Source organism: Pelodiscus sinensis, chromosome 23 (genome assembly GCF_052426305.1).
Source record: "Pelodiscus sinensis isolate ZL-2025 chromosome 23, ASM5242630v1, whole genome shotgun sequence".
Classification (NCBI taxonomy): Eukaryota; Metazoa; Chordata; order Testudines; family Trionychidae; genus Pelodiscus; species Pelodiscus sinensis.
Genome location: NC_143074.1, coordinates 23515528 through 23543276, shown reverse-complemented (window position 1 = coordinate 23543276; position 27749 = coordinate 23515528). Strand labels below are relative to the sequence as shown.

Here is a 27749-nt window from a genome sequence, read left to right as displayed (position 1 = left end):
GCCCCAAACGCCGTGGAAAGGAAACAGCCACACGATGGCAGCAGAGGCCCAAAGCCAAGGCCAGGTCGCTCTCCTTTAGCACAGTGGTTCCCAAACTTTTCGACATCACGCCCCCTTTTTGATTTTTGAGAAACCCTCACGCCCCTCTCCTCCCCTCCCCCAATAGCAGCAAAACTTTGGGGGAAGGGGAACAGGCTGCCCATGCTGCAGACATAACCTGTGTCATGGCAGAGCCCAGGCGCTGTCCCCACCTCTGGGTGGATTGTGCCAATGAGGCCCCACCTGCTGACAGACACCGGGGCAGCTGCATTGCTTTGGGGCCGGCAGGGGAGCACCAGGAGCCATCCTGCTCCTTGCATCCTACATCAGAATCGACCGCGACGTGTCCCCTTCCCCAAGCCTCTTGCCACGAGGACACAAGAGCGGCCAGAGCAAAGGTCCATCCGGCCCAGTGTCCTGTCTTCCGAAGGCGCCCCGAAGGGAATGAGCAGCACGAGTGATCCTCAAGTGATCCTCCCCCCTTGCTCCCTCCCAGCTTCTGCCAAACCACCCCGCCCATCCTATCTACCAGCCATTGCTGGACCTATCCTCCATGAATGTATCCAGCTCTTTTTTGAACCCTGTTTCTCTTGGTGTTCACAACCTCCTCTGGCGAGGAGTTCCACAGGTTGACGGTGCATTGCCATGCCCTGTGCAAGTCATGCAGTCTGCTGGCACCAACACACCACGGAGCAATATGTACATTACCCCTCCCCCGTCAGGCCGAGAGGTGCCCGTCTGCTGTGCCGTACCTTTCCTGCTATTTGCTTGGAGAAGGACTCCACCAAGGCCTCCACCCCATAGTCCATGAGCATGGAGGTGTTGTAGATAAACTGCTGGTAGCTGTATTCCTTGCCCTGGATGACGAACGAGTCCGGCATCAGCCCGTGCCAGTGGTAGAGCTGGTTGAACTCCACGGCAATGCGGTTCCTGTACTGGAACTGGACGTCGAACAGCAGCTCGGGGTCGAACTTGAGGCGCAGGAAGTACCCGCTGAGATGCTGCACGTATTCCTCCACCACGATCTTGATGGTCTCTCCTAGGGGGGGAGGCAGCGAGAGGCTCAGGGGAGCGGAGCCCAGTGGTCACGGGCATCAGCAGCAGCTTGTGAACGAGCTGGTGTGTGAGCCCCTGGCACTCGTGACGGAGAGAGCAGAGCCCTGGCTGCGGAGGGCAGGGGCGGGGAACCTTTTGTGGGTCGGGGGCCGGTGGCCCCCAGAAAAGTCAGTCGGGGGCTGCCCAGAAGTGGAAGCAAAAAAAACCCCCAAATCCTCACTGACGTGGTCCCCAACTGAGAAGAAAGACCCTCCCCACATTCCCCTCGCACCCCAGGGCCTAGGAGGGCCAGGCGGATAGATTTGGTGGGGCCCCCCAGGCTCTGGGGCGGGGCCAAAAATGAGAAGTTCAGTGTGTGGGAGGCAGGTGCCAGGAAGCAGTTAGGGGTCGGGGTGGGGGGGGCTGGGAGGGTGGGAGGGGGGGGGGGGTGGGGTGCAGGAATGGGAAGGGGGTGGGAGGGCTGGGGGGGGGAGGGTGGGGGGGAGGGGGAGGAGCGGAGTGAGGGTGGGGGTGGGAGGGTGCAGGGATTCCCTGGGTGTCCCCGGGGGTGTCGTTCGGGCAATGGGGGGAGGGAACGGAAGGCGAGGCTGTGCCCCCCCAGTGAGGCTGAGAGTCTTGTGGCCTGGCCTGCCCGGAGCTCAGAGGGCCCTTACAATTGGGCTGGACAGAGTCCCGTGGGGGGGAAGGACGGGGCGGCCTCAGACCCAGCCCCCCCGGCCGCGGGCTCTCACCGATGAGGACGAGGCGGGCGGTCTGGAAGAGCTGCTCGTCGCTCCACGTCGGGTGCTCCTGCTTCAGCACCTCGCAGACCCGGTTGTGCTCGCGCAGCCAGAGGGTGGCGTACATCATGAGCCCCGGCAGCAGGCCGAACACCTCCTGGCCCACGGCCAGCTTCTTCTCCTTGGGGGTGCCGGGGGGGTAGATCATGTGAACCTCAGCCTCCAGGACCGTGGGTGGATACATCTCGCCGTCCCGTAGCTGGAGAGACCAGAGCCGGTGGGCAGCAGGGAGCAGACGGGGGAGACGTGCCAAGTCGGTCCCTGTGCCCCGGAGTGACAGCCTGGGCGGTCGCCCCACCTCCCTCCGGGTGGGGGGGGGAACCTTTTTTGGGTTGGGGGGCCAGTGACCTACACAAACATCCGTTTTCACAAAAGTGAAAATACGAAAAAAACCCGCCCCCCCCCCATGCCCCTCAGATGCCAGAGCCTGGGGGGGGGCAGGCTAAACGATTGTGCCCCCTCCCATGCTCTGGGGTGGGAGCAAAAATGAGTTCAGTATGTGGGAGGGGGCTGTGGGGGAATGCGGACTAGGCAGGAGGGCGGGGGCAGGAGTGGGCTGGGGGTGGGAGGGCTAGGCGGTGGGGGGGGGGGCACAGGGAGCAGGAGGAGCCCCAAGCCTCGGGGGCCAGATCCGGGCAAGCTGGGGGGCCGGATCCAGCCCCTGGGCCTTAGGTTCCCACCTGGGTTTGCCGTGGCTTGGAGATGAACAGGAGGCTGCTTCAGGCCGCGTGTGCCGGCTCCGAGGGCCTGCTGCTAGGAGAGCGTCTCCCGAGGACCTGGCTGGGGAGGGGGGCTCTCCAGGGCAGGCTGTGGTGCCGGCGGGGGGGGAGGGGCTGTGCCGGCCTGGCCCGAGAACGGGCTCCTGGGGCGCTCAGGTTTCCCTGCCACGGCCGCGGGCGGGACGCCAGTCGGAGCGGGGGGAGGTGCTGGCTGAGCGCACCCCCTGGAGCCGTCGGCCGCGGGCGGGACGCCAGTCGGAGCGGGGGGGGGTGCTGGCTGAGCGCACCCCCTGGAGCCGACGGCCGCGGTACCTGGTATTTGAGCTTCCCGTCTTTGAAGAGCCGCAGCTGGTGCTGACGCTCCAGGTTGTCGCCGTAGAGATGCCCGAGATCCACCTGCCGGGAGAGGCCGGCGTGACCCTGCTGTGCCGACACGCGGGGTCGGCCCGCTGCCCCCCTCCCCCACCAGGCCCAGGCAGCCGGGAGGGGTTTGCTCCTTAGCCGTGGCGGCATCCCCGCCTTGGCAGTCGGAGGTTCCCAGCAGCCTTTGGGGCTGGAGGGTATCGATGGGTTGGGCAGGGGAGCGCCCCGCAGCCTGCTCCCGCCAGGACAGGTTTCCCCACCAGGCCCTCTGGTCCCCTCTCCTGCTCAGCCCACGACGTGAACCCTGAGCTTTGGGCGCAGGCGCTGGGTCGTGGGCAGTGCCGGGGGAGGGGGCCGCCCCGGGGAGCCCCCCGTGAGGCACAGCCCGGCTCCCGGGAGGCCCCTCTCCTACCCCGTGGCCCAGGGCTTTGGTGAAGCCGGGCCCCATCTTCCCGGATGTCTTGAAGAACTGGTGAGTGAAGTGCTGTGCGAAGAAGGCGAACATCAGGTTGGTCCCCCGGGGGTCTCTTTGGAACTGCCGCCGGAGCAGAAACTTCTCCGCAAGGAGCTGAGGGTCGGGGAGCTGCTTCTTCCCTGCAAAGGGAGGAAACAAACCCAAGCTGGGAGCTGTCAGTGCATCCAGCCGGGGGGGGGGGGGTCCGGGTGCCTTACGCCTCAGAGTAACTCACCCAGAACCCCTGCCATGGGGCGGGAGGGAGGGGCGGGGGGATGCCTCTGCCTTGGGGGGGCGGGAGACCCGAAGATGTACCCTCCTGAGTGGTTCGCCCTGGCCGCAGCCTGGCCCATTCGCTCCTCCCGTGGGCTGGGCTCTGCGAGCATGTCGCAGGCAGGGGGGGGGGGGGGGGCATGGCCTTTGCTTTCCTTGGAGGGCTTAACGCTGTCTGGGGTCCTTGGCGCCGTCGAGGTGAACCGGACGGGAGGGAGGCTGGGGGCCACCCGCCTGGTACCTCCGCCTGGCGCTGTCCATGTGGGGGGAGAAGACTCCTTCTCCAGAGCCTGGCGCTGAATCCCAGGCGGGCTGGACCGGGGCCTAGCCTCAGAGCCTCTCGCTGGGAGGAGGGTGATTCGGGGCGATCCAGCTGGGCTGGATTAGAACCAGGGCTGAAGGGAGGGATGTAAAATCCCCTTTAATGGCTTAACTGGATGAGCAGTACGTTTCAGGGGTTCACTGATAAAGGGGGCGCAGGCAGAGGGGGGCTGGAGCAGTCCCTGCCTGCAGGGTGCCCGGCCTCCAGGCGACCAGAGCAACCTTGACTTGTCCTAGGACCCCCCTCGCCGTGCAGACGGGGGCCCGAAGGGGCCTTGATTTTTAGTAGCTGTTCTTCCGTGGCAGGGAAACCCTGGGAAAGCAAGGGAGCGAACGACACCTCGAGGTGCCACCAGCCTGCGCCCTGTGCGTAGCCTCGGCCTCTGCTGGAGCGGGGAGCCTCTGGATCGGGACTGAAGAGCGTCACGTGGGGCCGTGACTACAGTGCTGCGTGGACACTCCCACGGCCAGGTTCGCACAGGTCCTGAGGGTGGTCTTTGCCGAGACGGGCGCTTACCGCTGGTTCCCATAGGAGTCGGGCAGTCCTCCGGTACAGGTGGAAGGACCCGGGTGAAATAGCTCACGTTGGCATAGGACTCCCAGCTGATGTATCCGTAAGCCGAGTTATAGGTGGGGGGGCTTGGGATCAGATTGGCCCGCACTGAAAGGAGAGGGAAGACGGTCACCCGGGAATCCAAACACACACGTGTTCCTTCTGCTCTGGGTCGTTCCCACCTGTGCCTGTCCCTGGACCAGCACCGATATGACAGGGCCCGGCTGGCGGTAGCCCTGGGTGCACACAGAGCAGGACGGAGGGCAGGAGATGGAGACGCTGATGGAATGCAGGATGTGCAGGGGTTTGCTTTCCGGGGAGGCCTTTGCAAGGGAGATGCGGGTACCTGGATTTGGATCCAAGCAGGAAAGTCAAAGGGGACCTGATCCATAAACATCTTCCTTTGAAAATGCCGAGGTTGTTTCTGTCCCTGCTCTGGAGTCGAGTGACCTTCACAAAAGTTTTGCTGTTCATTTGTAACAAGGGGTTCAACTATTTGTTTCTAACGAGCACGCAATTGCAGGGGTTCACGGTGGCTAGCGAACCCACTGATTTAATAAATGCATTAGAGCATGAGCTTTTGTGGGTAAAAACCACTTCATCAGATGAGCTGGAGTGGAAATTCCAGAACCCAGGGCATATAGAACAGCAAAAGCAGTTAGCTGTCAGTCGTAGGACCTGTGTGAATGAAGCTAATTAAGATCAGGCTGGATGTGTCCCATGCACATCATTTGATGTGGACACGTGAATACCAAAGGTGGGGATATTGCCTTGATTGAGATGCATCCAGCCTGACTTGATTAGCTTCATTCACACCGGTAGCTGCTTTTGCTGTTCTATATGCCCTGGGTTCTGGAATTTCCACTCCAGCTCCTCTGATGAAGTGGGTTTTACCCACGAAAGCTCGTGACCCACTACGTGTGTCAGTCTCTAACGGGCCACAGGACCCTTGTTGTTTTTAAAATTACAGACTAACACGACTGCACCTCTGACACTGATTCAATATTCACTGCTGATGACGTGCATCAGCCACCCTGCCTGCGGGTGGGCAGCCCAGGGCTGGGCTAGCCGGGAGGTTGTGGAATGGGATCGAGGCGTATCAACAGAGCGTTGTGTGTGGGAAGCTGTTGGCCCTACACCTGTCCAAGTCCAGTCCTCTCGCTGCTTCTTCCACACGCAGCTGAGTCATTAACAAAATGAAGAAAAGAAACCGATTCCGCGCTGCCCCTCGCTCTGCCCTGGGTGGGTTGTGCTCTGCCGGGAAGAGTTCGTTTCTCTTCCCTGACCTTTTACTCGTAGCCTTTAAAATCCCTTGTTTCCGCCCCACCCCCTGGACCGTACTCTCTCCGCTTCTCCTTCAAAGTGGATCCCTTGACGATGAATCATGCAGGGTTTGCAAAGCGTAACTCCTCCGAAACGGCAACCGTCCGGGCCAGGGGCCCGTCCTCCTGCAGAGTTCCAAGGAGCTGAACCAAAATATTTATGCAACGTAATAAACTTTGTGGCATGAGCAGAGGGTTTTTGGTTTGGGGGGAGCATTCTCCAGGAGCTAACCCTCCCTGCAGCCAGGCCCCCACGGATAATCCACGCTGACAGCCCGGCACTTCTCTCAACACTGGAGCGCTGCCTAGTCTCAGCTTTTTAAAAGTTTTATATTTTTTCTATTTAACTTTTTGAAAGCACAGAAACACCCAACACAGACTACAAAACTACGCCTGCCCCAGCTTCCCCTCCTCTCCTAGCTATTGGATACCTCGCCCTCGCTCTAGGGCAGTGTTTCTCAACCAGTGGTACCAGTGCCGGATTAAGGGGGGGTCTAGCCGGGCAGCTGCCCGGGGTGCCTGATGGCAGCTGTAAGAGGCGCCGTGTGCCTGGTCGCGCAGCACCCCTTAGAGCTGCCATCAGGCACTGCATACCTGGTTGCAGCTGTAAGGTGCGCAGTGCACCAGGGGAGTCGGGTCCGCGTGTGCGCCCGGGGCGGGGCCACGTATGCATCCCGTGCCCACTGCCTGGGGCACAGGAGTGGCTCGAGCCGGCCCTGAGTGGTACGAGTACCCTACTCGAGAGACGTCTGGGGAGCACAACAGCACAACTGACATTTGGAGAAAACTGCATTTTTGAGTTAAGTTTTACAGCGAGTTATTATTTTTGTACTTTTTACACCCAAACATTTCATCACCCGCCTGGCGATGATTAAGTTGTTTAAACAAATGTGTTGCAATGGTAGAAAATCAATTTTGTGTCTCTGAAAACTGTAGGTAGTGGGGGGTACTTATAATTTTTTTTAAAGGGTTACTTTATAAAAAAAAGGTTGAGAGACACTGCTCTAGGGGAAACGTGTCATGAGCTGTAACATGAAGGGTTAACCCTGAAACATGTTATTTCCAGGGTGCAGCTGCGCAGCCAATTAAATATGTTTATAAAAATCCAACTGAAGTAAAATTCTTAAGATAAAGACCAGAAACCCGGCCCAGAGGGGGGGGATAGAAAAAGGGAGGGGAGAAGTGGGAAAAGGAGACGAGGGGGAGGGCATGGATTTAATAGGAGCATTCACGCACTTCCAGGATAGCTCATAACACAGGGAACTTTTCTGGGGTCTTTCTGTCGTGGTGGACAAGGCTTCCCCCGCCATGCACACGGTGCCCAGCTGCAATCAGTCGCTGGATGCTTTCAAGCTGCCGCTCTGGCAGCACTAGTCCTTTAAAAACGATGAGCGCTCTGTTGTTTTTCAGACCAATTCAGCTTCCAGCGAGCAGCCGTTGGCTACGTCTACACTGGCATGATTTTCCGGAAATGCTTTGAATGGAAAAGTTTTCCGTTAAAAGCATTTTCGGAAAAGTGCGTCTAGATTGGCACGGACGCTTTTCCGCAAAAAAGCCCCGATTGCCATTTTAGCCATCGGGGATTTTTTGCGCAAAACAGCACTGTGCTGTCTACACCGGCCCTCTTGCGCAAATGATTTGCACAAGAGGGCTTTTGCCTGCACCGGAGCAGCGCAGTATTTCTGCAAGAACACTGACAATCTTACATGAGATCCTCAGTGTTCTTGCAGAAATTCAAGCGGCCAGTGTAGACAGCTGGCAAGTTTTTCCGCAAAAGCAGATGATTTTGCGGAAAAACTTGCCAGTCTAGACACAGCCCTTGTGTATAAAACGACATGTTCCGCTTGTCACGCAGACGGATTGGGTAGGAACAAATGGCCCCCTGCCGTTCAGTTCTGCTCACCCCTGCGGGCAGAGGGGCTTGCCCAGGGCATGGGACGTGCTGAATCACAGTGCTGCTCTTTGCCTGGCAATTAATTTGGTGGGGAAGCATCCCTCCTAGGCCAGGTGAGGGCTCTCCCCCTGCAGCACTGCTGATGTCGCAGGGAGTCACTGACCAACCAGGGACCAAACAGACAAGTCCTGAGTTCCCGTCCCCTTTCTAGCCACTAGACGTCGTTCCTTCCACAGTGCTGTGGACAGAGCCTGGGAGTTTTTCCTCTGTGCCTGCTACTCCCATCCCTGGATTCCTGGCCCGGTTCAGCAAGGGCCAATGGATTATGCCTGCTGCATGAAGCACAGAAGTAACGGGAAAAGTAGCACAACTGGGGCGGCAGGGGCCCGGAGAGATCTCAGCCGTGCCGGGAGCAAGCACTGGAACTGGAAGGGACCCCGAGAGGCCATCAAGTCCAGCCCCCCACCCTCACGGCAGGACCAAGCACCGTCCAGACCATCCCTGCCAGGCGTCTGTCTAACTTGCTCTTGAATATCTCGAGGGATGGAGATTCCACAACCCCCCTCGGCAATTTATCCCAGTGTTTAACTCCCTGGATAGTTAGGAAGTTTTTCCTAATGTCCAACCTAAACCTCCCTTGCTGCAATTTAAGCCCATTGCTGCTTGTCCTGTCCTCAGAGGTGAAGGAGAACAATTTTTCCTTGTAACACCCTTTTAAATACCTGAAAATTGCTATCATGCCCCTCTGTCTACTCCTTTCCAAACTAAACAAGCCCATTTCTTTCAGCCTTCCCTCATTACTCATCTTCTCTAGACCTTTAATCATCCTCGTTGCTCTTCTCTGGACCCTCTCCAATTTCTCCACATCTTTCTTGAAATGTGGTGCCCAGCACTGGACACAATACTCCAGCTGAGGCCTAATCAGCGCAGCATAGAGCGGAAGAACGACTCCTCGCGTCTTGCTCACAATGCTCCTATGAAAGCAGACACGCTTGACCTCCAAGGGCTGAGGCTGGACTTTCAAGTATTCCCAGAGAAACCCCTCGCCTCACCTGTGAGCACCAGTTTCATCAGGGTGTCCCTAACGAAGGTGGTGTTGATGATGTCCCAAAGCCACTTGCAATGAGTCAGGATGAAGTGATAGACGGCCGGGCTTGGCTTGAGCAAAACGCGGAGTCGCGTCCAAAACTCAGCTGGGATGAAACAATAAATTGCTTTATGTTACCCATCGGTAATAAAACGCTTTCCTTTCTAGTGGTCGTTGCTCAGCGGCCAATCAACTCGCAGTAACTGTTAGCTAACAAAGAAGTCTGCTAGCACCTGCGCCTGGTCAGACAGTAGGGCTACGTCTAGACTGGAATGATTTTCCGCAAATGCTTTTAACGGAAAAGTTTTCCGTTAAAAGCATTTGCGGAAAAGAGCGTCTAGATTGGCATGGACGCTTTTCCGCAAAAGCACTTTTTGCAGAAAAGTGTCTGTGCCAATCTAGACGCGGATTTGCGCAAGAAAGCCCCGATCGCCATTTTCGCCATTGGGGCTTTTTTGCGCAAAACAGTTTTTAGCTGTCTACACTGTTTTTCCCGAGCGGGACCAGTATAGTATTTGCGCAAGAACACTAACAATCTTACATTAGATCGTCAGTGTTCTTGTGCAAATTCAAGCGGCCAGTGTAGACAGCTGGCAAGTTTTTCCGCAAAAGCGGGTGCTTTTGTGGAAAAATGTGCCAGTCTAAATGCAGCCTAAGAGTATAGACAAATGAAGCAATGCTCCTGTTTTGTGTTCCATTGGCTGCGTGCCTTGTTACTCACTGTGTCTCTGAGCGGTATTTTGAGCTGAGATTAGCTCCGTCTCCTGCTCATGAAGTCGAATTAAGCCTCTTGCAGAAAGTGCTCTTTTCCCACCCAGCCTCTGGGCTTTTGCCCCAAAGGCCAAGCGGAAGGGTGAACTTACGCAGAGTGCAGTTGATGCCGAAGTACCCAGTACGGGTGCAGTCACATTCGTAGTCTTCCCAGCCGACCCTCATGCACACCCCTTTGTTCTGGCATGGGTAATAGCAGCACGGATTCACTAGGGGAAGAGCAAGAGATGTAATTGTTAACTTGTGGGCAATCTCTGACGGGGCAGCTCCTCCATCACCGGGGGCTCACGTTAGACCAGGAGCAGAGAACCCACAGGAGGCCTAGGGACCTGGTAAACAAAGTGGACCAAGTTGGAATTTAAGCTGTGTGGAAGCCTGTCTGTAGCTGTAGCCATTTCCTTTAATAAATGCCTCCTATTTCAGCTGGACAGTGATTCACTATCGCATGGCAGAAGGCAAAGAAAGGGTTGCACCATTACACCCAGAGTGTCCCTTTTAAGCAGGCGGAGGGCAGGGGGGATCTGGGTACATGCATTTAGCACGTGTCTTCAGCCCAGTGGTACTAGGGCCCTGTGAGATCAACACTGCCCTATGGGCTTGGCTGCGAAGACAATTCACTGCAGGGATTCCATCCGGGACATGCCTGGAATGCACGAGCGGGGCGAGGAATCCCAGCGAAAGCTACCAGGCTGCAGAGGGCGGTAACCAGCATTTGCCCCACCCTAGGGCAGGATCACTCTTAGAATGATGGATGGAGCAGAGGGGGAGACACACGGGTTGGCTGGAACTGGAGAGTCACTGGACAGGGGGCAAGCAAGAAAGGGAGGAAAGGGGCCTCTCCTAACTACACACAAGTCCACCCAGGACTTTGCTTTCAGATGTTTCTGTTAAGCCCCCCCGGAGGCTGTCAAGTTTTGTGCCTGTAAAGCAGATTTTTATAACGATTTACTGGAGGAGCATGGCAGAAAAATGTACCGGGAGGAGCAAAGCCCTGCACTCGCTGCTATCAGCAACAGGTCCAGGCAGCCCCGCGAAATGCATGTACCCAGATCCCCTCCGCCTGCTTAAAAGGGGCACTCTGGGTGCACTGTAAGGTAATTCTTTGCTGTCTGCTATGTGACAATGAATCACTGTCCAGCTGAAATAGGAGGCATTTATTAAAGGAAATGGCTACAGATATAAACAGGCTTCCACGCAGCTTAATTCCCAGCTTGGTCCACTTTGTTTACCGGGACCACACTCTGTCTGAAGCTCTAACCAACACACCGTGACTAGGGGTTAAGTGATCTCACTGTAAGGGCATACATTGTGCTCCCAGTGTGTGGTCTACCGTGCGATCCAGCCAATACTCTAAGCTATCCTGCCAAGGGAATAAATTAACCTAAAATCTTCAGGAGCTTCAGGGGGTAGCTGAGTTAGTCTGGATTTCTACAGCGACGCTTCCGCAAACGGGCTCGAGCTGACATTATCAGCAAACAACACCGTATAACGTACAACCTCAGTCATGCAGAACGCAATGCTATTCACAGCCTCCAAACCAATCCGAACGTAATAATCCAAGAAGCTGACACGGGAGGTGCTGTAGTCGTAATGAACAGGAGGCGAACAGACAACTCACCAACACCAGACTCTACAGGCCTCTCTCCTGTGACCCCACGAAGGAATACCAAAAAAACATGAAAAAACTGCTCATGAAACTCCCGGATGCTGCTCAGGAACAAATTTACACCAACACCCCCACAATCCCTGACCAGGAACTTTCTACTACCCAAAATACACAAACAGGGCTTGCCTGAGCCCTTTTGGCACCCTGGACCTGGGTGCGTGGTGCCGCCCCGGGCGTACAGTGCATGAGCAGGCCCGCGCCCGGGGCGCACGGTGCATGCGCTGCCCAGCCCGGTCCGGTTATTGCTGCTGGCGTGTGTGCAGGGCCCTGCGGCCGTGGGGGGAAGGGTGCTGTTGGCCGGTGTCACGGAGCCAGCGCTGCGGGAGCCGGGCGCGTGGCGCCTGATAGCAGCTGTAAGGAACGCTGGACGCCCCTTCCAGCTGCCATCAGGCGCCCCCCATCAGTTGGCGCCTCGGGCAGCTGCCTGGCTTGCCCATGCCTCTGTCCGACCCTGTACACAAACTGGTAATCCCGGACAGCCCATCATCTCCAGCATTGGCACACTTGCCACAGGATTATCTGGCTCTATCGACTCCCTCCTCAGACCCTATGCTACCAACACTCCTAGCTACCTCTGCGATACCACTGACTTCCTGAGGAAACTCCAAAACATCAATACTCTTCCTGAAAACACCGTCTTGGCCAGCGTGGAGGTAGAAGGCCTCTACACCAACATTCCACACGAAGACGGATTACCGGCCATCAGGAACACCATCCCCGCTAACAACCCTGCACACCTGATTACAGGGCTCGGCAACTTCGTCCTCGCCCACAACTACTTCCAATTCAGAAACAATTTCTATTTCCAAATCAGCGGCACAGCAACGGGCACCCACATGGCACCACAATATGCCAACGTCTTTATGGCTGACCTTGAACAACGTTTCCTTAGCTCTCGCCCCCTAACAGCCCTACTTTAATTACGCTACATCGATGACATCTTCATCGTATGGACCCACAGAAAAGAGACTCTTGAAGAATTCCACAAGGATTTCAACAACTTCCACTTTACCATCAGTCTCAGCCTGGACCAGTCCACAAGGGAAATCCACTTCCTGGACACTACAGTACAGTTAAATAATGGACAAATTTCCAGCACCCTGTATCAGAAACCCACCGACAGCTACGCTTACCTTCATGCTTCCAGCTTCCATCCCAGACACATTTTTCAATCAATTGTATACAGCCACGCCCTACGATACAACCGGATTTGCACAGAGACAATCACCTACAAGATCTTTACAGAGCATTCCTAAAACTGAAATACCCACCTGGGGAAGTGAAAAAACAGACAGACAGCCAAAAAAAAAAACACCCAGACAGAAACTACTTCAAGACAGGCCCAAAAGAGAAAATAACAGAACTCCTCTTGTTGTTACCTACAGTCCACAACTCAGACCCCTCCAATGCATTATACACAATCTACAACCCATCTTGGGAAATGATCCCTCAGTTTCAGGCCTTAGGAGAAAAAACTATTTTTGCTTTACAGACAACTCCCTAACCTGAAACCTATTCTTTCTGATAACCGTGCCACACAACCACATCATAAACCTCCAGGAACCCAGCCCTGCAACCAAAAAAGATGCCAACTCTGCCCACATATCTACACTGGCGAAGACATCACTGGAGCCAACAACATAAGCCACAAAATCAAAAGGTCATTTGACTGCACATCCAGTAATTTGATCTATGCCATCAAATGCCAGCAGTGCCCCACTGATGTATGTATTGGACAAACCGGATGGTCTCTGAGGGAAAGAATCAATGGACACAAATCGGATATACGGAAAGGGAACATACGGAAGCCTGTTGATGAGTATTTCAGTCTGCCAAATCACAGTCTGACAGACCTGCAAGTAGCTGTCTTGCCACAAACCAGCGAGGCCCTGGAATCCCAAGTATCAGAGAGGGAGCCGTGTTAGTCTGATCTGCAAAAGCAGCGAGGAGTCCTGCGGCACCTTATAGACTAACCAAAGTGTTGGAGCAGAAGCTTTTGTGGGCAAAGACCCACTTCGTCAGATGCAAGTCACTGGAATCCCAGTTCATCTGCAAATTCAACTCACATGCTAATGGGCTCAGTCGTGCTATGAGCTGGCTAGGACTCTACCTACTACTTAATAACCACTGAAGGTACTAACAGCTCTCTGAGTGTACCCTTCCTGTCTTGGGATTCTATTTATTGACTTTGATTTTTATCTACTTAGGTTTAAGTACCCATTTCCAGATACTTAATGATGCTCTGTCTCCCACCTCCCTCCCTTTTTCTTTCTCTCCCCCCTCCCCTTTCCCTCCCCTATTTATTTCGAGTTTTCATAACCCAAACTCATAACTCCGGTCATCTGAAGAAGTGGGCCGTGCCCCCGAAAGCTCACGATGCCATCGACACGTTTAGTTAGTCTATAAAGTGCTACCCGCCCATTTGTTGTTTTTTTTCTAAAATATCTTGTTAGCAGCTTCCCAGAATCCATCTCCTCTCTGATTATGAATGGATGGAAACGGCCGCTTGTTGGCTTGGTTCTCCTATCTTCATTCTCCAAGCAGGGTCACTTCCTCTGGAACAGGAGGCTCAGTCTCCTGTCTTGCTGGCCGGAGGCTGGAGATAAGCGAATCAGCGTTCCCCAGAATATCCCGCGTCCCCCAGAGTCCAACACGGCTAGAAGATATTCATTAACAATTTACCCACACCCCCCTCCCCCACACCCCGCCGGGCGGATGGGGCTCTTGGGAGGTGGCAGGGCCGAGCGGGGAAAGAGCAGGAGACCCACATCCTGCTGCAACCTCCCCGGGGCTGGTTTATATTGTCTTGTTCGTTCTTGTTCGTTCTCGTTCCTTCTTTCCAGCCACGTGTCCCTCCCCCGGCAGACCCCTGCTGCGCTGGGCGAGGGCGACGGCCCCCGAGCGATATCGGCAGAGAAGACCCAACGTTCGGCAAAAACGAACTCTCGGGTTTCTGCCGGCGAAGCTCTGCCGCGGAGCGCGCCGCTCTCAGCCGGGGGGGGGGGGGGGCGCACCTTGGTGCCCACTGCTCTGCCGAATGCTCCATGCCAAGAGTTTGGGCTCAGTCTGCCTATGGGCTCCCAGGAAAGCAAGCCACAGGGAATCCAAGCACCTGAGCTCGGCTGCTCCCAGTGACAAGTCCTCCCGCAGCTTCGAGCTGGCGCGGGGGAGGCATCAGCATCCTTAGTGTAAAGCTCCTGCAAGGCAGCGGGGGGCAGGGGCGGGGCCGCGGGAGCTTCACTGGGCTTTGCTGGCCATGCCCGGGCTCGGGCAGAGTCCAAAATCGCAGCTCGGGCTGATCCACCGGATCTGCCGCCAGGCTGAAGTAACATCCTGGCTGCCCTGGAAAAGCAGGACACAGGAGAAGCATGACAAGAATGCGCAATGCAGCTAGAGACGCTGCTGAGATGCTGTTACCAATCCCCCCTCCCCCGGGGCCAGTCCACCCAAGGGCTTCGGGGGTTACTGCTTCCAAGGCACCGGCACCACAGATCTACCCTCCCCTCCCGCCCAGTGCTGCAGCAGAGCCAGGGACGGGTTTGTATCAATTCTCACCCGCTCAGCGCTGGAGGCTCATCAGGGCCAGGCCCGCTTCTTCGGGCACCAGGCAACCCGCAGGCATGATTGGAAGCTTCCCGCATTTGCTCCTGGATCCTTGTAGCGTTATCTCGTTTCACGGGAGGGAGGGAAACTGAGGAACGGTGCTGGGTGGTGACATGCTCAAGGCTGCACGGGGCATGGGGACCGGAGCTGGGGTCTGTGCCAGGATTTGCGGTTGCTTCAGCGTGTTTCAAGACGGGGGGCTGCAGTGTCACAGTGCCCTCTGATGCCCGCGGGTGGCAACCGTTCACCTCCCCCGCGACCCCCAGCACCACGGCGTGGCCAGCTTCGGAGCCGGGAGGGTGCCTGGGACACCCCAAGCAGGAGCCGGTTCCGGCGACAGAGGCTCCCCACCGGAGGCAGACACCCTCTGAAATACCATGTGCCATGTTTTGCAAGAGCAAGACCCTGCGTTGCACGGCTTTGTCTTCCGCAGCACAAACCGGGCGGGCCCCTTCAATCCCAGGGGCCAAGCCAGCCCAGAAAGCTACTCCCATCGGAGGTCTGCTGGGGCACCCTGGTTGGCAAACCCCTGTTCCGTCGGCTTCGCGAGGGGCTTTGCAGTGCAAAGGAACGGCCCTGCCACTGGGGCTGCAAGCGCCTTCATCCATCATTTTTATAGCCCCATAAATCTGCAGGCAGGCCCCGTTCCCTGCCGCCCCCACTAGACAGACGAGGCCAACAGCTAGGACGGCTTGAGAGGAAGCAGCCAGAGAGCGGAGTTGGAAGGAGCCTGTGGCCACAGCTCATTGCTCACCCCTCGGCTCCCCTTCTTGCGTGCAAGCATGCTCTGCGGCAGCCTCTGCCGGCCGGTGCCGGTGGGTGGGTGGAACGACCCGCCCGAGTTGCTGGCCAGTTTGCAGGGCAGGCATGCTGGTGTCGGAGGGGCGTTTACTTTGCGAGGCTATTTCAGTTGTCGGATGCCTGCAGGACCCTAGGGCAGGTGGTGTTTGCTTACACAATAACAACGGAAAGAGAGGCGAGCAGCGCATGGAAATTTGCTTAAGGGCTTTTTCAATGCACATTAACTCTTGCGTGCTCCTTGGCGCTGGAGGGAAAGCGAAGTGCAGATGCGTTTGTGTCCAGGAGATGGTTGGGGAGAAGGAAGCAATTTCTGGAGGTTTCCCCTTTTTTTGAAACGAGTAGTCCTCCAGCACCTTGGAGACTAACCGAACTCTAGAGAATTATGAGCTTTTGTGGATAAAACCCACTTCCTCAGATGGGTTGGACTGGAAACAACAGAAACCAAGAGATATATAACAGCAGAAGAAGTACCTGTTGATTATAGGACCTGTGTTAATGAAGCTAATTAAGTGGGCAGGATATGTCCCATTCATAGCTTTTGATGTGATTGAGTTGGGGTTGGTCCTGCCTGGACTTGCTGACTCCTGAGGTCTCTGCCCGCCCTCGAATTCTATGCGCATGTCAGAGGGAGGAGAAATGGGCTTTGTAATGTGCCAATCAGTTAATGTCTTTATTCCAGCCCAGGGTAACTGTGTCAAATTTGAAGATGAGTAAGTTCTGCAGACTCTCTCTCTAACTGGTTAGTGAAATTCCGTTGTAGAAGAATGGCTACTTTTAAATCCGTGATTGAGCAACCAGGTAGGCGGAGAACATGAGCGTTTTCACATCAAAAGCTATGAATGGGAGACACCCCCACACACACACTTAATTAGCCTCGTTAACACTTAATTAGCCTACAGTTTACAATAATTTCTGCTGTTTTTATGTATAAATCTAGATTTCTGTTATTTCCGCTTCAATTCATCCGAGGAAGCTCAGGATTCTAAGTATTTTGGTTAGTCTCCATGGTGCCACAGGAACTCTTGTTGTTTTTAAAGTTACAGATGAACCCGGCAACCCCTCTGAGGCCCCTGTTTTTGAGTCATTCAGCTCTAGACATACGTGCTTCAGTTAAAAGCTCAAGCAAAGCACCTGAGACGGATGGGAAAAGCCTTCGGAATCGCAGGCCTCTTGCGTTCATCCCTTCCCTCAAGGACAGTCCATGGTTTCAGCGATGCTGCTGCAGGCAGCCTTGTTGACAACTGCTAGGACTCTCCCTGGCTGCAAGTACAGGCCCATTTTTATTCCTTTCCCCAGTTACCTCAGGTCAAGCGTTAGAATTATCTGAAGCTCCAAAGAGAAGCTGACGCAAATCTCCGCTGTTCCATAGCAGGAGTTCATCCCGTCCACACGCCCGGCGGGAACACTGCAGTTCCCAGCAGCCAGTGAGAAACCCGTGTGGAAAGCGGAGATGCAAGACTCAGCCTGGGTACTTGTTTAGGGATTGTGGTCTCTCCGCCGCTGGACGTCCCTAGGGGCCATTGAGGCTAATGGAATAATGCCAGGCTGCATCTGCTGAGCACATGGACTGGAAAGATCAGGGCTGTGAATGTCCACAGCAAAAGCTCCTCTCTCCATCCCTCTCACCACAAGCGAGATTTGATAGCACGATAAGAGGGGACATGAGAGCAGCTTTGAAGTACTTAAAAGCATGTTGCAAACAAAGCCAACATGATTCTGGGAGGCATTAACAGGAGTGGTGTGAGCAAGACACGAGGCGTTCTGCTGCTGCTCTACTCTGCGCTGATTAGACCTCAGCTGGAGTATTGTGGCAAGTTCTGGGCACCGCATTTCAAGAAAGATGAGGAATAATTGGAGAGGGTCCAGAGAAGAGCAACAAGGATGATGAAAGGTCTAGAGAACATGACCCGTGAGGGAAGACTGAAAGAATTGGGCTTGTTTAGTTTGGAAAAGAGAAGACTGAGGGGGGACATGAGAGCAGTTTTCAGGTTTCTAAAAGGGTGTTACAAAGAGGAGGAAGAAAAATTGTTCTCCTTGGCCTCTGAGGATAGAACAAGAAGCAACGGGCTTAAACTGCAGCAAGGGAGGTTTAGATTGGACTTTAGGAAAAACTTCCTACCTGTCAGGGTGGTTAAACACTGGAATAAGTTGCAGAGGGAGGTTGTGGAATCTCCATCCCTGGAGATATTGAAGAGTAGGTTGGATTGACATCTATCAGGGATGTTCTAGATCAGGGGTTCTCAACCTTTTTCGGTCTCCGTACCTCCTTGGCTTTTAGTAAACCTTCCCGTACCCCCTATTCACTATGAAAGGAAATAAATTCTAGACTCTAGAATCCACAACTTTTTTCACTCCCACGACTCCTTTTGGAATATTTCAATTCGGATAATCTAGTTATTTACCAAATACTCCCCGTACCCGCTTGACAAGCTTCTTGTATCCCCTGGGGGTACGCGCCCCCCCGGTTGGGAACCCCTGTTCTAGACGGTGCTCGGTCCTGCCATAAGGGCAGGGGACTGGACTCGATGGTCTATCGAGGTCCCTTCCAGGCCTAATGTGATTTCCAAAGGTACAGGGGGCAGGCAGGTGCCGGTTCTCTACTGAAATGGGTGCCGGTTCTCTACCATGCAGCCACCAGGATGACAGTGGTTTGTCACGTGTTCCCTGTGGGTAGCAGTGATAACACTGCACTACGGTCTCCTCTTCGACTGCGCCTCACAGCCCGGACTGAGTCTCCCTCATCCTGGGCTTCCGCCTCCCCCCACTAAGCCTCAGGCTAACGTGAACGCCCCGCCGCCAGGAAGTGCCGTGGCTGGCTTCGGAGAAAAGCGGCCAGGAGGAAAGGCTGGTCCAGCTCCCCCGTGCCTGGCTGGGACGCGGTGGAGTGACTCCAGCCCTATGTAAACAGTCTTCCTTCGTAAACACTGGGATCTTAACAGGGCTCGCCAGGGCAGAGGCTGAATATTTCTGCTATTCGTTGGCTTGCTGTGGATGACGCCACACCTGGCGGCAGACAACGAGCTGGCAACAACTGCGATTCCTGCTTGAACACTAATCTGCTAGCCCAGTACCGGGGCCACCCAGGGGCCTTTGTAGGCGGCAGCAGCCTGCTTCGAAGGCATCTACCGCGTCCCAAAACAGGGCCGTCTCCCAAGCCCTGCAGGCTGCCAGGATGGCATGGTCCTTAGCAGCCGGGGTTCGCTAGCTCTCCCCCTCCGTCCTGCGCACGTCACGCTGACAGGCGGGTTGAACCTGGGACCTCGGGAGCGGAGTGCATGAGCCAAAAGCCCACAGGCGCTCTGCTACAGCCGTCGCGCACACTCATTCTTTCCTTCCGGACGTGGTGTAAGGCACGACGTGGTGGGGGTGCACCACACCCACACGCACAGCAGGACCCCTTCCGCCGAGTTACCGTGGAGACAGACTTGTCCGAGTTGGCAGCCAAAGAAAGAACAGCTTTTCCTGGCCAGAGAGAGCGAGGCCATCAGAACCCCATTCCTGGGCCTATCTGGATCCGGTCAAAGAGAGCCAGCTGCCCTTCTACACAGCACTCCGCTTTGTCTTGCCCCTCTTCCCCTCATGTCTGCCCCGCCAGGGCCAGTTTCGCCCGCCCGGGCAGGTTAGGTCTGGGCCGTAGCGGCGGGCTCTGTTCTTGCAGCTCAAACCCGTTGCAGAGCTGGGGGGCCAGACAGCTGGACGGGAAGCCCTGCAAGGCAGCCAGCGTTGGGAAACAGACGCATGTGTAACCACCACCAGACGGATTTGAACCTGGGACCTCCGAAGCAGAGTCTAGAAGCCTTGACCCTGTGCTAAAAGCCAGCTGGCTCCCCGCCCCTGCTGTCGAGGTCTCTTGGTTTTAACTGTTGCTGTTGTCTGGGTTCCGCTTGCATTGCTCAGTAACCACCCATGTGCGTGGGTTACACACGCTGTACGTCAGTCGCCTTGTGCTGCTTTGCAGGGGCTTTCTCCATGGAAATGAGTTTATTTGTTTAAATAACAGAAAATAAGAGTCACTACTGGAGGGGGGGAGGCAGGTGGCTGGGTCACGTGGCTGCAGACAAAGCGGGGCCTGATTCAGGATTGCTCCGAGACCCCCATAATAAACAACCCTCGAACAGGTGGCAATGGCCCCTGGTGAATACCCCCCATGTTAAGCAGGCTCCTGGCTGGCAGAGCTGTGGGCCAGTCCTGGCATAGGAGACGTGCTTGGGGTGGGGGTGGGGGTGGGGGTGGGATGGAGGCAGTAGGCAAAGCACAGTGTTCTCCTCGGCCCGAGAGGGCCACAGGCAGCCCGGGGTCGCCTGAGACAGGCCATTCCCTGCCCGAGCCTGGCTGTCCCAGGAGCTTGGAGGGGACGGCGCCCTGCAAGGCGAGCACCACCGTCTCGGGCAGATTGCTGGGTTTTTTTCCTCCTGACGCGCCACGAACAAAGCTGGCCCCTGCCCCCGGAAAACAGCCTGTTCCACTCAGCGCCGGCCCGAGGCCAGCTCACCTCCCCGGATGCTACGCTCTGCTGCGGTCCAGGGACGGTCCCTGGCCCGTCCATCACGGCTCTCCGAGCGCACGACAAATGCTTGTTTATCCTCACAGGGCCCCTGTGTCAGGACCTCAGCCGCAGTTTGTATCTGGGGAAACTGAGGCAGGGAAGTTCAGTGACATGGGCCCAGTCATAGACAGAGCTGGGACTTGCAACCTGAGTCCTCATGCTGAGCCTTAGACACCACCAGCAGGGGGGACTGCTTCCGCGGGCCCCTGGGCCAGCTGTGTGTGTGGGGGAGGAGGGGAGGCTCTGTGCCCCAGAAGGGGCGGGGCCTCAGGCAAAAGGGGCGGGGCTGGGAGCAGGCAGCCCTCCGCATCATCCGGGATGTGACGCTGCCCCCACCCCCCAGACTTCAGAGCTGTGCAGAGCGGCATCACCTGGGGACCCCGGGTCCCTTTGAATTGCTGGGCCCCAGGACCACTTCCCCCTTTGCCCCTCCCCCCATGGGTGGGCCTGCTCATCACTCTCATACTCCATCTACTGATGCACACGGCTTCCGTCCCCAGCTGCCCTTGCTCCAGCTCCCGTGTTCATCCGTTTGGTCTTTGCCGGCCCCCGGCTGCCTGGAATTAGTGCAAGGCAAACTGCACAAGCGCTGCCGTGGGTCACCCCCCCCCCGTGTCTGGGGGGCTTCGGGCCACGGCTGCCAACTCTTGCGGCGTTTCGTGTTTTAGGGAACGCTCGGCTCCTGGCGCCACGTGGCTACGAAAGAGACTTGGGTTTCCTTTACCAAGGCAGGACGCTTCCAGCCAGGACGGGCGCGGAGAAAACCTTGACAACGAGACGCCCTGTTCCTGGAGCCAGGCCCCAAAACCAGAGCAGAGAGAGGACGAATCGTATTTTTAAGAATCTTAGCCCGTGTTCAGCCAATCTCAGCGATTTCAGGGCGGGGCTGTCTGGTGATTTTGAACCTTGGGGGCTGGTGGTACGGCGACTGAGTACAAAGAGCTCCATTTGGGGATGACAAATCAAAGACTTTCCTGCAAGGTGGGGAGTAGCCGGCCAAGTGGCAGTCACGACGAGGCGGTGATAGCGGATCACAAACGGAGTATGAGTGAGCCCATGCGATGCCCGTGCAAAATAGCGAAGATTTTGGGGAGCACGGACAGGAATGTCCAATGCAAGGCAGGGGAGGTAACTGACCCACGGGGGAGGGCTCAGCTGGAGTTCGGTGTCCACTTTCGGCTGCCGCATTTTAGGAAAGATGTGGCCAAAATGGGGGATCCAGAAGTAAGGATGTTAAATATCGGTTAATTGACCAGTCGAGTAACCTCAAGAATTCTTATTGGTTAGTTGACTATTCGATAATCCCTGGGGGCGGGGCCAGCAGCCAGTGTGCTCAGGCCCCACTCCCAAGGAAACCCCTGGCACTCCGTGCTGCTGCCTCTCTATCAGAGGCAGCAACGCAGGGTGCCAGGCGGGAGCTGGTCTGTGAGGGGAGCCGGTTTAAAGACCAGCTCCCCTCGTGGACCGGCTGCCTGTCACTCTGTGCTGCTGCCTCTGATACAGAGGCAGCAGCGTGGCATGGCAGCAGCCCCTGTCAAGGGTGGGTTTGAGCTCATGGATCTGGTGCAAGCCAGAACTGAGCCAGGCTGCCGGCCCGCCAGGCTCCTAATACACTTTAAATGCAGAGCCGCAGCAGGAGTAGGGCCCGGATCCGTTTCAAGCCAGAACTGAGCCGGGCTGCTGGCCAGCCTGCTAAAAAATGTACTGACAAGTAGTGGTGGTGGGGCGAGGGGATGCATGTAGTCTATAACATTAACCGCTAAGCATTTGCTACACAATTAATCGACTACACTATGACATCCCTATCCAGAGGACAGCACCAAATGGTAAAACAGCTTAGAAAACCTGACGTACGAGGAGAGGCTGAAAGACGGGGCGAGGTTAATTAGGAGTGAAGAAGACAGGGAGGAGCTGCTGATCGTCTTCAGACACGTTAAGGGCTGCGGGCGAGGACTGCGATCAAGTCTTCTTCACGTCCGTTGCAGGTAGGACGAGGAGTAACAGGTTTTCTCTGCAGCCCTGGACAGTTAGGTGGGACATTAGGAAAAACGTGCAAACTCCACCCTTGTTCAGCTTCCAGGAGAGATTTTGGACTCCATCCATTAGACGCACAGGCTGGACAAACCTGTCGGGGAAGGTCTCGAGTCCCTGGGCCTTGTGTCAGTGTTGGTGGGGGCTGCACGTGATGTTTTCTCAAGCTCCCATCCAGCCCCGCAATCCTAGGATTCGATCCCACCCTCGCCAGCTGCAGGGGGATATCATCTTTGTAAGCATGGGCAGCAGGTGAAGGCCCAAGCAAGTCCCAGTCCCGCCCCTTCTTCTGGAAGCCCCGCCCCTGGAGCCAAGCCCCGCCCAGAGCGGGGTGGGAAGAATGGGCGTCATACCTGGGCGGAAAGGCCGGGTCTTTGGTGTCTTATTTCAGTCTAGGATAAATCCAGGCCAGAGTACGAGCTGCCTTATCTGCAAGGTGGAAGTCTGATGCAGGTCTGGCTGTGCCAAGCGCTGTATTTTTGTCCCCTATGTCCATGGTCTTTAACAATCCCTGAAGCACCCAGACAGGAACAACCTATCGCCCTCGGCAGCACAGAGCCCTGCCTGGAAGAAGCGTCGTACAGAGACATGTACAGGCGCTCGGGAGATGCCCCAATGGGGCAGGGGATACAGAGAGAAACCCGTCCACCTCTTCGCCAGGATGCAGGTCCCCATTGGCGATGTCTGGCCGGCGCTGTGCGGTGCGAGGCACTTGGGCCCAGGTTCTGCTCTCCGGTATAAATCCGGAGGCCTTGGAAGTGACGCAAGACCAGAGCCTGCCCCTCAGGGAGGGCACGGGCCACGCCCAATTCGGCTGGCCAGCGAGGAGAGCCACACACGTGAACTGCGGCGCCGTGGGGTTTGGAGGCAGGTAGGTTTCCAAGCCAGGCAGCGGGACTCCGACGAGTCATATTGATCTCTCCCCCGGCAGCCCACGTCCCAGCAACAGATCTCAGTGGCCACATCGCCCAGCTCCAGACTGTGCAAAGTCCAGCCTGACACTCCAGTCCTATCTAGTGTTACGTAGGCAGTAGCCCGGCCGAGGGCAGCGTCCGAGACACTCGCCGCCCCAAGGAGCGCACCCTCTGGCTGGACCGGACAGAAGGGGAGAGAGGTGCCAGCAGCGAGGAGAGGGACTCCAATCCGAACACCTGCCCCAGCCCCCTTCCCCCCAAAACACTTGGCGTTCCCACGCCTGAGTGCAGAGCTGGCGAGTGGGAGCCCCATGGCCTGGCCTGGGTAAGGGGTGCCCTTATGGAAGGATGGCTGCAAGGGGAGGCTGGAAGCAGAAGAGAAGGGGTCATGGCGGGAGCAGAGGAATCTCCAGCCAGTGGGTTTTCCTGTGGCAGGAGAGAACCCTCGTGCGTGTAATCCAGGGTTCCCTGTGTCCCCCGGGATCGACACGCAGAAGAGGCCAAGGCAAAGCACTGGCTGCAGCCGAGTCCCATCTCCCCGACGGAGTGAGGATATACTGGGCTGTTGTGGGCCTGGTCAGGTGGGTTGTGCCGTGTGCTTGCAACGGGGCCAGGTGCTGGCTGGGGGTTATGGCTGTGGGCAGAGCAGGCCGGTGCGGGGAGGAGGGAGCGTCACATTCGGCCAGTTTCCTCCGTCCTGGCCTGAGCCGTCCACTCCTACCCTGTATCACTCCCAGTCTGTGCCTACGACGTCCTTTCCTCGGCTCCCGCTCCGTTGCTAATGCTCTGGAAAGCACGGAGCCGCGTCAGCCGGAGCCCAGCTGGGTGGCTGTGGGACTCGGGGCCCGAGGAACTGGGGGTGAGTCAGGGAACGCAGCCTGCCAGGTCGGGTTGCTCAACGGTGCATTCCTGATTTGCACGGGGGGGAGATGGCAAAGAGCGACCCGGGCTGCGTTCTCGTTAGCGTGGCTCACGCGTATTAAAGGCAGCTGGGGGGAGGCGGGGCCAGCCGGGGCCACGTGCCAATGCAGAGCCGCAGGGTGAATGAGATTCCAGGTCTCCCAACTGCTGTGCAGATGTTGACTGTTGTGGAACGAGGCAGGCTTGGCCAGGCAGGGACGGGGGGAGGGGGGCTTGTGGCTGCATTTCGCAGGCGTTGACAAAGAAGGATGAAAGGGTTGTGCTAATGGGGACCAGCGTGGGAGAGCCGAGCCCAAGAGAAACCGCGGGAACAGGACCTGGCTCAGCGGAGGGGCCCAGAGAATCCAAAGCGTCGTAAGAACAGGAACCCGCCGGCCCCAGCCCCAGCCGTGTGGCGCTGCCGACCGACTCCCCGGCGAGGGCCTGGCTGTGTCTCCTCTCCAGTTCCAGATTGGAGGCGGGCGCGCTGGTCCCTCAGAAGGACCTTCAGGCACTGGATTCTCTAAGGACATCAAGGTCCAGGCGGGGGGGCGGATTCCTCTCCTCCCATTGCCAGAGTCTGGGCCCTTTCTTTCACTCCCGCCTTGCTGGAGCCAGAGTCCTGACCATGGAGAGGGAGGCTCCTGGAAGGCGTTGTAAGGGCTCAGGAGCCGGACCCCAGGGGGGTGAGTGTCAGCTGGGGCGATGGGACTCAGGACTCACCTGCCCCAGGCCCCTGCGGGCCGCTTGCCCCTCCGCCGAGCAGCAGCAGAAGTGGCCGGCCCGCAGACCCCGCAGGGGCAGGCACAGGAGCGGCGCCCAGCTAAAGCAGGGAACACTCGCCCCGGCGCGCGGCGGATCCCAACGTTTCCATATTATGACAAGCCGATTCCAAACGCCGGCTCGAAAGGGAAGCTGCGGCGCTTAGGTTCATTCCCGAGTCTGATGCCGACACTAGAGGCTTAAACCAAACCTGAGCCTGGATTCCCCGCCACATGCCACATGCTATCGCCAGAAAAGGCCAAACAGCGGGTACTGGAGAGCACTTAGAACCCGCTCCATCAGCGTCACGTAGCAGGGACGCTCCGCCCGGTCTTCTCCCGGTTTCCCTCCTTTCCCTCTCCACCCCCCTCTTTTGCCGCTATTGATTTGGAGCCTGGACCCCTTAAGCGCCATTCATCTCAAGAAGGGGGCTGTGCCCACGAAAGCTCATGAGCCCATCGACATTTCTTGTTCCTCTCTGAGGTGCTGCAGGACTAGCAGTTGGCCAGAGCAGAACTGGCTGAATCACCCCCCAGTGGAGGAACTGCCGGGCTTGGCTCCCCTCCCCACAGGCCCCCCACGTGCGTCTCCTCTCCCCCCCAGGCGTCCCCTTCTCCAAGGACTTCACTGAGCTTCGCACCTGCCCTTATTGCAGGGACGTGCAGCTATGGCTCAGGGCCACTTACCGTGACGGCAAAGCCGGCCTTCCCTGCATGTAACGCCTCATTTCTACTTCGGACGCTAAGCACAGGCCAGGCCAGCCCCTTAACTAGCCTCAGTAGCACCCGTCCTGCAACTTGCAGGAACCTTTTTTTCCCCCCTGCTATACATTCTGGGCTGCTCTTGTTCCTCTCCAGCTCGTCTGAGGAAGTGCCCATGACAGCGCCTGAAACGCTCTGTGTTTGTGGCAGACTCTGAGGTGCCCCAGGACTCCTCGTTGTCTGGGGATGGGAAACAGAGAGAAGCCAGGCGCCCAGCCCCCGCAGAGCCTCCGCCAGGCTGAGCAGGACACGAGAAGGCAGGCAGAGAGGGGGCTTCGAACTGTGGCACCAGCCAGAGGACGTGTCTGGGGAGAGAAGGCCGAGGTCCCGGGGGCAGCCCCTTCCCACTTGCACTAAGCATAGGCCCGCCGATGGGCGGCGGGGGAGGGACATAGGAAAGGGTGGTAACTGCCCTGGAGCGTCGGCGGCAGCCGGAGCTTGGGCCCCTTAGCTCTCCGCCGGAGCCCTGCGCGGCGCGCTCCGGCCGGCTCTGAGGGCTGGCTGCCCCCTACTGGGAGCACAGAGCCAGCCCCCCTCCTCCTCCACCTGGTTCAGGGGCCGGGCAAGGCTGCCGGTCCCCCAGTTGCTGCCCGGGGGAGGAAATACCGGAGCTCGAGTACACGAACCCTGCAAGGAGCCCATGAGCTCGGACAACGGGCTTCTTCCCGCAGACCTGTCCCAGGAGGCAGGTTCCCTCCCGGCCTCGCTCCGCAAAACCCTCCCCTCCCCTCGAGCAGGAGAACTGAAACCTGCCCCGTGCCCCTCACCCCACGTAGCTGGAGTCGCCGTCGGGTGTCGGAGCGCCTGTTTGGGATGCTCCGGGGACGCGATGTGCGACAATCACACCCTGTGCCGCGCTCACCGTTCTTCTGCTGGGCAGAGCTCGCTCTCTGGCCTGGCCGGCCGCCTTCTCAGCTCTTTGCCCACGGCCACGGCCACCACCCCCAGGCTCGCCCTCGTGTCTAGTCCTGGGGAGGGTCAGGGCGTGGGGCCCAGTTGGGGGAGGAGGCACCCGGCAGCCCCTGAGATGGGGCCGGAGGAGGAATCCCCTGCCTACGTGCTGCAGAGCAGACGCTCCAGGCGGCCGCTCCCTGGCCTGCTGCTTCCCTGCTCAGAGCCGGCAGCCCAGGCAGCGGGGGCGGGGGGTTGTTTACCGACAAAGCGGGGGAGCCGTGATGAGCGATGCCCAGCAGCGCACACGCGTATCATCGCGCCGATCTCGGCAGAGCACTAACCCGAGCGGGGGAAGGGGGGAGCTGCCGGCAGATCAATGGAGCTGGGACCCACCCGGCGCTCCGGGCTACCCCCGCAGCGCTCCAGGGGAAGGTGAGGATATGGAGCAGAAATGAAATTCTTGGCATGCAAAAGCCACCTGGTGCCCACTGAAGGTTCCTCCCGCTCTCCAGAACAAACGGCTGGGCTCAGCTGCACTGGCCCAGGGGCCTGCCACGCTTTTGGGGGCCCGCGTGTGGGGCGCGCTGGCTTCGTAACTGGCCAGGGCTTCCCTTTCTCCTCCTCGCTAGCCCAGCGGCAGCGTCTGCCTCCTTCCCACCCAGCAGAAAGGAAGAATTCCCCCCTCTGGATCCCGCCTGCGGAGTTGGCCAGGCCCGAGCCCGACAAATTCGCCATTGTCCTCACGCCGGGCACGCGGTGCCAGGGTCACTATGTAGTAAACGCCCCCCTGCCTGCGGCGTGTTTGAGGCGGCAGCAGGGCTTAGCGAGGGGATCGCTGGAGGCCAGGGGGACCCTGCTTCCCGGTACATCCAGCCCTTGGTCCTGGGACCCTGCTCTAGTGTGTGACTTGTGGCTCACGGTCACCGCAAATTCAGGTTCCAGCTTGCCTTCCCGCAGGCCCCTCCTCAGCCCTCGCTCGTGTTTGTGGGAGATGCCAGCGGGCAGCCTGTGCTCACAGGGCACGCGCCCTTCCATGGCCCTCCCCCCCGAAATGCAAGTCACTTTCCTGGCCTTTCCTCCCCAGCTGGTCTCCTGAGGCGGCCAGTTGGGGGCTTCCTCAGCAGCCTCCTGGCACACGGCCCTCGGCCAGCTGCCCAGCTCCAGACGGGGGCCGCGAGGCGGGGAGCAGAAATGCCTCAGCTGCATCTCAGCTAGTTTCACACTCGGGGCCGAGTTTTAG

General features: G+C 57.6%; 1 protein-coding gene across 3 annotated transcripts in view; it reads right to left on the bottom strand.

Moving 5' to 3' along the window:
• Positions 1-27749, bottom strand: part of LOC102456040 (prostaglandin G/H synthase 1) — a 40303-nt gene that overhangs the window by 6342 nt on the left and 6212 nt on the right. Inside the window, exons 1-8 of one of the 3 annotated variants that reach the window (XM_075905609.2) lie at positions 26383-26521; positions 9724-9840; positions 8826-8966; positions 4522-4665; positions 3369-3550; positions 2906-2989; positions 1827-2073; positions 792-1078 (exon numbers count right to left, since the gene is read on the bottom strand). In XM_075905609.2, the coding sequence (XP_075761724.1) occupies positions 792-1078; positions 1827-2073; positions 2906-2989; positions 3369-3550; positions 4522-4665; positions 8826-8966; positions 9724-9796 (1158 nt within the window). In that variant the 5' untranslated portion in view covers positions 9797-9840; positions 26383-26521. Of the gene's footprint in view, positions 1-791; positions 1079-1826; positions 2074-2905; positions 2990-3368; positions 3551-4521; positions 4666-8825; positions 8967-9723; positions 9841-14852; positions 20451-26382; positions 26522-27749 lie in introns of those variants that run through there. The other 2 variants (XM_075905611.2, XM_075905608.2) reach the window with 2 other exon arrangements.